The sequence below is a fragment of the Pygoscelis adeliae genome, unplaced genomic scaffold (genome assembly GCF_000699105.1).
Source record: "Pygoscelis adeliae isolate BGI_AS28 unplaced genomic scaffold, ASM69910v1 Scaffold4, whole genome shotgun sequence".
Taxonomy (NCBI): Eukaryota; Metazoa; Chordata; class Aves; order Sphenisciformes; family Spheniscidae; genus Pygoscelis; species Pygoscelis adeliae.
The window spans coordinates 4,516,888-4,527,559 of record NW_008824986.1 but is presented as its reverse complement, the minus strand read 5'-3'; the positions used below and the strand labels follow the sequence as shown (position 1 = coordinate 4,527,559).

The following is a 10,672-nucleotide window of genomic DNA, read 5'->3' as shown; positions in this document are numbered from 1 at the left end:
AAGAAATTTTTTATGCTGAGGGTGGTGAAGCACTGGCACAGGTTGCCCAGAGAGGTGGTGGATGCCCCATCCCTGGAAACATTCCAGGTGAGGTTGGACTGGGCTCTGAGCAACCTGATCTAGTTGAAGATGTCCCTGCCCACGGCAAGGGGCTTGGACTAGATGACCTTTAAAGGTCCCTTTCAACCCAAACTATTCTATGATTCTTTCTAGTTAGATTGTATGCCTGAGTCAGGCCACTTTTAAAAAATCATATAAAATGGAGACATTTAAAAAACTTGTCTCAACTGCAAGCACAGTGAAACCGGGGGGGGGGGGGGGGGGGGGGAAAGGGAAGGTCTTTACAAATATTTTGGGGTTTTTTTTGGTGTTCTAACTGGTAGAAATAGAAAGGCAAGCACCTCTGTAGAAAATGCCTGTGACAAATGCAGTTGTCTTCTAATGATCTGTGGGGCTGCTTTTTTTTTTAAATTTATTTATTTGTAAGTTTCAGGTTATTCAGACCATGCAGGTCCTAAAAGACAGTTTTGTTTATGCTGTTTCATGGTGTTGCATAGTTTTTAGCTTAATCCAGCCAAGGATGAGGTAACATTTGAACAAGATTTTCTTAAATTTCTTGAATGAATCATGTTTCGATGTCACAGTAACAGTAGAAATCTGTCATCCCCCTTTACTTGCATGTCTGGACAGTTGTCGTTGCTGAAGTTGCTCCCATGCACGGTGAACATATTGTTCATCACACTCTTGTTATAGCCCGACTATTGAAGTTGAAGTAGAGCTAAATGCTTCCATACTTCCCATAATGGATCAGCTTGTCCTTCTATTTGAATACATGCGAGTACATATGTTAGCACGGTGCCACCGAAGGTAATAACAAACTTTGTTAGTGTGCCAAACCTTTCTTGCTACTACAAACTATGGCTACAAAATCCCTGTGGATAATATAATAGGGAACTAATCAAAACCCAGCATACAAGTGGATACAAAAATGTCCCATTTCTGACTTTGCTTCAGAAATTTCCCCTACAATGTAGAAGAAATTATTGATCTCTCGGTGGAAGAGATGACTTAGGCACTTACTCAAGGTGTGTTTGATCATAGAAATAGGCTAAGCCCTTCTGAAGAAGCTGTGGGAAATGCAACCTCTTTCAAGTCAGTAACTGTGCTCACTGATCTTCTGGTAGAGCTTGGGATTCCTCTTTTGGAGGAAAAGCAACAAACCCTTTCATTTCGGTATCTTGGTCAGCGGTAGCTTGAGTACTAGCTTCATAAGGCTCGCATGGGCAACAGCTGACTTCTCCTTTCCTGCTCTTCTGCAGAATGGTAGCACGAAAGTCTAACGTTATCACTGCCAAACGATACAATTGTAGAGTCACAACTAAGATATTCTTAGCTGTAAAAAACACCAGCATCTGATTGAATATTCTGAAGTGGCCCATCAGGATTGAACGCACAATGAAGAAGGGACCGTCCTGTATGAAAAGGCTGACCCCGATGTTCCACAGTTCTGCGCTGTACCTGCACAGCAGCAGGCTGGGGATCTGCCTAGTCGACGCAGTTGGTTTGCAGCCAATATGCTGTACTGGAAATAAAACACAGTTATGTTAAAACAACTCTCTCAAATTGAGCCAGGATTGGCCTAAAGGGCAGTTAGAATCCAGGGTACCCTGGATTATAAATGCATTCAACAGTGAACAATTCAACATAAAGCACATCCCATTTCTGGGATCTGTTTCAGCAAAACACAGTCAGCTCATGTTAAGCAAGCACTTACGTGGTCCACCAAGCAGGACCAAAAGCCACTTCCCCTTTTCTATCCCACAAAGCTATCAGTATTTATAGACTCTTAAAACAAGAAGCAGAAGTAGATCACCTAATCTTCTGTAACAACTTCCCCAGACACTTTTCTGTTCAATCAACATACTAGGCTAACACGTATCTTTAAGAAAAAAACCTACCATGCTGAATGGGAACAGCCTGAGCTGTAGCACTTCAATTTGTTCCAGGCTGTCTAAGACCTTGCTTTTAAAAGATTCGCCAGATAGCCATTGCCTTTTTCATGTGTCATGGTAAGAGTAAGTCATGTCAGTGTGGAGCAATATCGAGCATTATGGATAGGAAGAAACTGTGGTCGCTGCTTGCCATACAAGACTTGAGCCACAGTCACTCATTCTTAGCCTTCTGGGTATGAAATTGCATGCAACTGCTGGAACTTGCATGGATGTGTTCCCCTTGGCTATAAAAGTGGTGGTGGGCTAGAATGCTCTTTGTGGCATGGTGTCTAGAGAAGGATCATCAGAAGGGTTTGCGTGTGGTAAATACGGCTGCCTCTTATGAAAATGCATGTAGCTTAACTAACCTGTCTCTCAGGCAGCGGGATTTCATTAGTTTAAAAAACACAGCTACTTGTGATGCAGTAACCACCACCAAATGTTTCAGCTTACCAAAAGAATTCTATTGTTTGAGTCAACGCTAGGGGGAAAAAAAAAAAGAGACTCGAGTGGAAAATGAGTTGTAGAATGTAGAAATTTGCTGAATCCATTAGGCAAAGCTTCAGCAGCAGCTAATTTTTTAATACGCTTTTGTGCTGTTGCTGTTTAATAGTCCTAACTGCATTGCTGTAGTCCAATAATAAGTGCCTATAAATTTCAATTTTATGTCATGTTTGATGTGTGAGTAAACATATTAATGCTTGAATAAAAAGCACTATCTGTGCAACTGTATAGGACTATCTAAAATAAACTGTACCTATAGTAAATTTCAGGGCAATGTGTGTTCAATAACTTAATTTTTCACTGGTAAATGTAATTAAATAAGCAGAAAAGCAATAGCCAGAGAAAAAATGCACAGTACAACAGGTTACTTCGCTTAAATTCAAACAGTGCTTAAACAATCATAGCATTAATTTATTTGGGTAGTGGTGATGTGTACGGGTGGTATATTTTTTGTTTGCTTGTTTTAAACCTGAGTGTTGTGCATCTTTAACAGAACGTAGTTTAACAAGAATTTTAGCTGTGATAAATCTGAAATGCAGTGGCATCCATTTTTTCAGGAGGTGAGCTGCTGAGCTGAAACGCTGAAATATTTTCATAACTTCAGTGTTGAAAACAAAGCCTAGTGCTGTCCATGAAGAAAAGGCTAATGAAAAATTCCTGGAATATTTTTTCATTATTTTATTCATTTATTATTTTAATCAGTGTGTCAACACAGTAATCAATTTTATATAGATGCTACTGAGCATAATGTATCTTAGGACTGGTATAGTTGAATTGCAAACCTGTAGTGATTGGAGGCCAAAATGGTTGGAACAGATGATGACTGAGGTGGCTTTCATTATTCTTCTTGGACATAGAGAAGCCCTTTCTGCCTAGGGACAAATGCCAGCCTGAGCTTGCTGAATGTTGGGCCTTTTAGTTTAAGATCAGAGTGCATAGTCCCAACTTTATATTGTCCTTTAGCTTCCCTGTGATTAGGCAATTTCTCCTGTGATAACCACTCCTGTGCTCTTGGCTGTGCTGTCCCCTGTGGTTAACGATAGCCTATCTCCCCGTAGGATCTAGCAACCTACCCAGACTGGAGCTGTAATATAATCCAAGACCAGATCTATTTTGAGAGCTCACATAGTGAAGTTTAAGGCAGTAACGGGCAACTGGAGCAGATGCTCCAATACAATATTGCAACTCCAGTTTTTTCTGCAAGTGGAGAGTTTTATCAGGGAGATCAGAGGTTAGCCAGAAACAAGTGTTTCCTCAAAAGAAACCACAATGGGCTTTCTTCAAAAACCATCATTGTCATATGAATTGCTCTCCACCAGAAGTCCTTGGTATAGCCTGTAGCGTGCGCACAGCCACAAGACAGCCAACAAAAACTTAAAGCATTTGTTCTCTTTTCTTGTCTATATGCAAGTACTAACCTGCGAGATCAAGTGGAAACTGTAACATACTCCAGGTCCATACAGCAAGAATTGCATTTATGAGAGCATAATTCTTCCTATGGGAGGGGAAAAAAGTGGTAACAGTGAAGATGCAGTTTCCTTATGTGATAACAAAAATATTTCCTGTAGTATTTGTAATGTCATTTAAAGGGTGGTTGAGCAAAACAGTGATTGATTAATGCATACTCTTGAAATGTAAGACTAAGGAAAACAGAGACACCTTTTGATATAGAATTTTTGCTGTTCAGGCCACATGTTCCAGCTGTGTAATTACACTAAATATCTGATGCTAACGTTATAATGATAAGCATATGGAAATTGACTCTGTGGCTTAGAGGAGATGTCTTTACCCTTGTAGTGATTACACGTTTCTTGCAAGCCTGAAGCTTCTCTGCCAAGTGGGAAGGGCTGCTTTTCCTGCTGCCAAACCTTTTCTTTGATATTTAAAAAAAAAAAAAAGAAAAAAAGTATGTCTGTAAGAGAGGATGAACCTCTTCTGTGATTCTTTTTCTTTATGATGGATGTTCACAGCTCATCTCTCAGTGCTGTGAGGGGGACATGGGCTTACTTTCTCTGGGAGAGATCATAATGTTGAAAATTCACACCAGCCTATGCCATTCTCTTTCCTCTTATCTTTGAACACTTTGTCATTCTATCATGAAGAAAGAACATATGAGATAACCAAAGAAGCAACTTGGATAATGAATCACTAAAGCAAACTCTAGTTGCTTCCTTGCTAGTCTAAAACAGTGCATTAACCTGAAAGAGGCTTACTGTGTATCCAGTGTTTCAGCTCCTGTAGCTGTAAGAACTGACGCTGCATGGCAGTTATGCTAGTTGTTTGGCTCTTTGTACCCTTTTATTGTGAAGGATGCAACACGCTTCTCTGCTGGCAACAGATGAGTAATGCCTAACAAAGCTCACAGGACTGTTAGGTCTTTTACAGAGGGAAAGGTGAGAGTAGGAAAACAGAGCCTTCTGTTATCTGTGGGAAATACAGTTCCACTAGTCTGAACACTGCGGATCGCACAAACAAATCTTCAAACAAAACAAATATCTTGCACTATGCAAATTATTTATGTCAGCAAATAGTCCTTACCGAACATCTTCGATGTCCAAGGTTTCACTAGCAAATTCAAGTATATCTGCTGCTGTTCCCACAAACATGAGAAGCAGCTGAGACAATTGATCCCGGGTGATTTCAACTCCAATGGGGAGAAGCCATCTCCCAACTACTAGTAGCAGTAGAAAAGTTTGGTGGAGGGCCAGTGTCCACACAGTCTCACAGATTGTGGAGAGCTGATTCACAAAGACTTTAGCCTGTTTAAAAGACAACAACAATAACATGCTGTAACTTCAGGGGACTGACATTATAGGTACCTTCAGAAACTGTATTCATCCTCGAGCCTGCTTTTGTTCTCCTTCACACTGTATTAGAGCAAACAATTTCTATGTGGCAGGCATAATTTGAAAAAGGCACATTAATACAAACTTCGGTAATAAATAGCAAGTTTTTCTGTGTACTACTCCTCCTGTTCTCATTTTTCAGCTGAGCATTATCCTTTGCAGAACCATCACCCAGGCACTTTCTAAATTCAATTACTGAGATTTGGAAGACAATGGTAGGAGAGACTCCTCTTCACACAGAGACTTTTCCTACCAACAATAGTTAGTGTGCAGCATGCTGTAGGCAACTTTTACAATATGGTTTTCCGAAACTATTTTTTCTTTCTTTTAGTTTTAATCACTGTGTGAGGAGCTTGCCCAAATAGACGCAACAGTCCTCTCTAATTGCTCTAATATCGTAAGATCTCTACTAGGAATAGGAAAAGGTGTCCCACCGTCTGAATGATGTGGTGGTCTGTTCCCTCACTTCCATGACTGCTGTCTCTGGATTGATTGAAGTCTTGGTTGCTGACATTCACCTGAACTGCTCCGGGCTCATTACCACAGTACTGTTGTGAACAAAAACATCACACACGCATAAACATCCCGCACAGGGAGCAGATGTGCTCGGTGGCTGAAAGAGTCCTGTTTTGCTGAACTGGAGAGGGTTCATTTGTGAAAGTCAGTCGATGTTTACAAAGGTACATGCTCACTCTGAATGAATTCCCTTCTTGTTCAGAGGGGAGGAATTCCTCTCATGAGGAGGGGAGTGATGTGTTGGTAGGTCCCTGAGAAAGTGTAGGATTGTACTGTAGAAGAGGATGTAAATTCGAAGGCTGATGAAGCGGGTGACACCTTTGTGCTGTTAAAGCCACACTTTTTGAATGTGACCTGCCTGCAGCTCTCCTGAACAGGCTATTGGGTTTCCTACATAGACTCTCTCTGGCTAAAAGAGTAGAATAGGGTAAAAATTGGTCATGGTCAGTCTCTATATTCAAACCTGTTCTCAGAATACCTGCTTCTCATCTTTACTATCCAGAAAAAGTTCTCTAAAAATGCCATTGTTTCGTTCTTCTGTATGACTTCCCTCAAGGCTGAAATGAATAGTTGGGGTAGGATATTTGGGTTGTATTCTCTGCACTGCCCCCCCCCCCGCCAGGGTGTGCCTTATTCTGCAAGGAAATTCTTAATATGAGAGGTGAGATTCAGGAATAATTAAGAAAAATGGGCCTGTGTTGTCGCCTATCTCTGCAGAGTAGAAAAACAGTCGTTTTTACTTTCTCCAAGTACCCAGTGCTCTGGGAAACTGAATGTTGGCTAAAACATACTGTTACTTCAACTGCAGTAAACCAGTGGTGGGACTGTGTCCCGTCTGAGGTCTGCAGCACTGCACTGCCCTTCTACCTTCACGCCCAAGGCTGGCCCTGGAGCAACTGGGGTATGGTTCTAAAATCTATCTTCATAACAATCCCTTAACGTCTCTCTTCATTGTAATAAAAAAGGGATAATTAGAAAATCAAACCATGCTGTTCTTAAAGACTTTCATCCTGTCCTATTTGTGCCAGAGAACACCAGATGATTTGCATTTCTCCACTGGGCCCCCCACCATTTTATTTCGCAGGGAGTGATTTTCTGCAACAATCGGAATGTGTTCTAGTGCATACTGAGTAGCTGTGTTCAGCATAATGCCTGCCAATATAAAGGCAACATTTTCCAGCAAATGTCACATTCTAGCAAATTTCAGATTCCACTTTGATACTTTACTTGGTCTCTGATAATGTTGTTCAGTATCTGGGTAAATGCTGCCTCTTGCCTGACCTTGTCATAGATAAATGGAGCAACTTCCCGTGGTCTGAAAGATCTGGAAAAAATTCAGTGCTTGTTACTCTTACAATTGGCGGTAAAGGCTCCTAAACTGAATGCTTGCCTTATTTGGACAGTAGGTATGAGAGTGTTGAAAGATTGACACACAGATGTGGGGAACATGATAATTCCATTTGGAGGAGGGAAGCCTAAAGTTCTGGGCATGGAGACAGTGGGATGGAGGGGCTGGTACTCTGCCGGCCACAGCCTTGCAGGGCTAATCTCCCTGGGTTAGCCCTTCAGCCAAAGGAGAGAGACAGAACAGCTTGTTCAGAGGATGTTTCAGAAATGAAATGTAACTGGTGCTCTGGAGAAGCCTTTTTATCTGTTGATTGTAGAAAAAGTCTAAGGCCTATGGAGACCAGCCCGCAAGGTCAAAGTTAGCCTTTCTGATTAACCCCCACAGGCAGCGTGACACAGTTGGCTGAGGAGACCATGACCTAAAAATATTGCATAACTGGGGTAGCCACCCCAGAGTATTAAGGAATATCTACCTTGTAACAAGTAGCCTGCGTAGGGCAAAGGGATTACTAAATCGTGCTGGAGGAGGAAGGCTAATTCACCTTGACAGCCTTTAGTTTGTCATTAAATCTGCATTTGAGCCGACTCCTCCACCCCGTTGCCTGGTCTGGCAGGGGTAAGAGGAAGGGAGCCATGAATTTGCATTAAATGTCACATCAGAGTTTGGAAATTTTTCGTTTGTTTTTTAAAGCCCTGTTGCTCAGGGAGGAATTTGCCAGATTTGAGGCAGGACCCATGTAGGGCAGCCTGCTGCGTTTCCTGTATGTGTAAGGATGGAGGAAATCCCTTCCCAAACACTGTGAGAACTCCCAGCAAGTAAATCAAGTGGCTGAAGGACAGGAGTGAAACGGTAGGTAGCAAGGTGTATAGGTGCCTCTCAGCAGATGCCGTGGCTCTCCCCATGCCGACAATACAGAGCAGATAGCTCTCACGGCTCCAGAGCAGCCGGTCCGCTTAACCTGCACACCAGGGCAGAGGAGCTGCGGGAGTCAGCAACTCGCACTGCTGGAAGGAGGTGGAGGAAAGCATGCCACAGCTTCCATGTGGCTTGCGAGGGGGCTCTTTATTTTTTTTTTTTCTAGTGGCATAAAGGTGCAGAGAATACTTCTTTAAGAAAATTAGTTCATTTTATCAGTGCCTTTTGTAGGCTCCTGATATGTAATTTTTGCAACTACTTCCAGCTGAATGGAGGGTTACTATTTCAGTGCAAGGCTCCACAAACTCTGACTGAATGGCACTCCTCAGGGTCGGGTCCGTATCTCTTCTCAACTGCACGCAGGCAGGAAATGGAAAACTGCAGCTGCAAAGCCAGTCGTTTAACTAGACTCCTGATGTTTAATTTAAGTATGTTCATATCTTGTTTTGGTTTGTTTCTCTCTGAATATTTATTAAGTGGTGATTGTGGTGGTGATTCACTTGAAAGTTTGGAGAAGAGCCTTTATTTTCATCGTGTGTATGCATGTAAATAGAACTGTCGGTGCCAGGCATATTTGCCTATCCAATTATGTATATGCAGTGACTTAATGGGAATGTGACAAGGAAAAAGTGAATACTAAGTTTCACAGGCAGCTGATAAATGTGGTTTACCTCTTTACTGCTAGAGCCCAGTTACTCCTAGGTATCGAGGCTGTGTACTTAGCTAAACAAAAACATGCTTTTTTTTTTCTGTGCAAAAATAAAACAGGAAGAAATTGTACACATTTTGCATAAATTCTAGCTTGGTTTACTTCCTTTGTTTCTTCTGAGATGAAGCTTATATTCCTCTGATTTATAAAACATCTAATCAAAATGGAAACTGCGTTGCATGACATGGTGTTGTCCTAGTGTGGCCTGCAGAGAGCTCACTGTCAGTGCATGGGGAACTCCTGAAACACTGAACTAATTCAGCAAATTTCTATTTGCATGTTATTCACAATCCATTAGTCCCAAATAAAAACGAGGTTAGCTAAAACTGTTTGCAATGGGTCCAGCATTAAGATGGTAAGTAAAATTGACACTTGAATACCAGGGCAGAGTACCCTCAATCCCGTTAAGGTGCGTGGAGGCTGGCAGCCTGAGTACATTGTGGAAGAGGCTAGCCCTTCCCTGGAGAGGGCCCTCTGCCAGGCAACAGGTACCCCACCTGCTCTCTACGATTCCAGCCTTTCTTGCTGGAAACAGTGCTGCCGTCCCTGTAGTAACAGGTGTGATGTCAGAAATTCAAAGCAACCGCGACTGCTTCCTTTTGCTTACATAGGAAAGCTGAAACGTAAAACAGGGAGAAAAGATTGCTTAAGCTGTTTTCCAAATTGAGGAAGAAAATGGGTATGGGAGGGAAGAAATGGTGAAAGATGTAAGATCACTTTTAGAAGAGTGATATATTAGAATTTTAGCTGGTAAGAGAATCCCACCTCAGAATAAGGCTGAGGGAATAGGCAGTAATATTGACTATTTCCTTAAAATGTTCAAGTTTAAGGTGGTTAAAAATAATTGCAAGGTTTACCAAGTACCTATCTTATTACTGACTGGGAAGCTTACATCGACTACAGCACTGGTAGGCAGGTAAGCCCTGCAAAAGGTGGTCAGTTATTGCTTTCTGTGGCAGTGATGCACCAGGCATTTGAAAAGGTAACAGGTATTGGTTTATCTGAGATCTTATACATTATGAAGAAAGAATGTTTGGGTTTTTTAATGGATTAAATGGTTTTAATTTTCTTGCCACTCTATTTTGCAGACAGCAATTTTTTCACTCAATACAGTTCAATTTACGTTATAGTCTCTCCCAAACATGTACTTCATCCCCAAATACTTTACCGCAAAGCAGTATGCAGTCAGTATTTCACTGTTGATATATGAATGGTATTACTCATATTGAGTTCTGCACTACTCAGAGAGGCAGAATGGCCTCTGCCTTCGGGAGGAGAGACTGCATATTAGCACATGCCTTAAATAACAGCACCGACACAAGCAGTTGATGTTTCCTGTTAGAGATTTGACATGAGATCAAAGTTCTACTGCTTTAAAGGCCACAGACTGTTTTCATGGTGGATATATTAAATGTGTGGATCTAGCAACTACATAATTACCCATTCTGTTAGTATTTTAATAACGAAAATCCCAGCAATACTTTAGTAGGAGAAGTAGCACTAGTCTGGGTGCCGGCTTTGAGATTAATTGTTAGGAGGGCTGCTCCCCTTCTGGAGGTATTGTTTTTGAATCTGTTAGATTGTGTGTTTCCAGAACTCTCTATCCTATCTCTCCAGGTATAAACTAAGCTGTTAACTTGATATACTCCCTCTTTAATTCACAGTAGCAGTATATCAATAAGAACAAAGTATGCCATGTTCTAACATCATTTTGGGAAATAAACTGCTGCCTTTGACTACAGAATTAGCCTGTTTCTTGGACCAGATTTAACTATGACAAATGTTCTCAATATCCACATTACCTGTCTGTGACTGTTTAAGGAGATTTGGCAAAACAAGAAGA

At 41.5% G+C, this 10,672-nt stretch overlaps 1 protein-coding gene across 1 annotated transcript in view; it reads right to left on the bottom strand.

Moving 5' to 3' along the window:
* Window positions 1-1,166: 1,166 nt before the first annotated feature.
* TMEM26 (transmembrane protein 26) overlaps window positions 1,167-10,672 on the bottom strand; it is a 14,052-nt gene continuing 4,546 nt past the window's right edge. The window contains exons 3-6 of the mRNA XM_009325836.1: window positions 5,776-5,889; window positions 5,034-5,254; window positions 3,914-3,990; window positions 1,167-1,582 (exon numbers count right to left, since the gene is read on the bottom strand). Coding sequence (XP_009324111.1) covers window positions 1,167-1,582; window positions 3,914-3,990; window positions 5,034-5,254; window positions 5,776-5,889 — 828 coding nt within the window. The remainder of the gene's footprint in view (window positions 1,583-3,913; window positions 3,991-5,033; window positions 5,255-5,775; window positions 5,890-10,672) is intronic.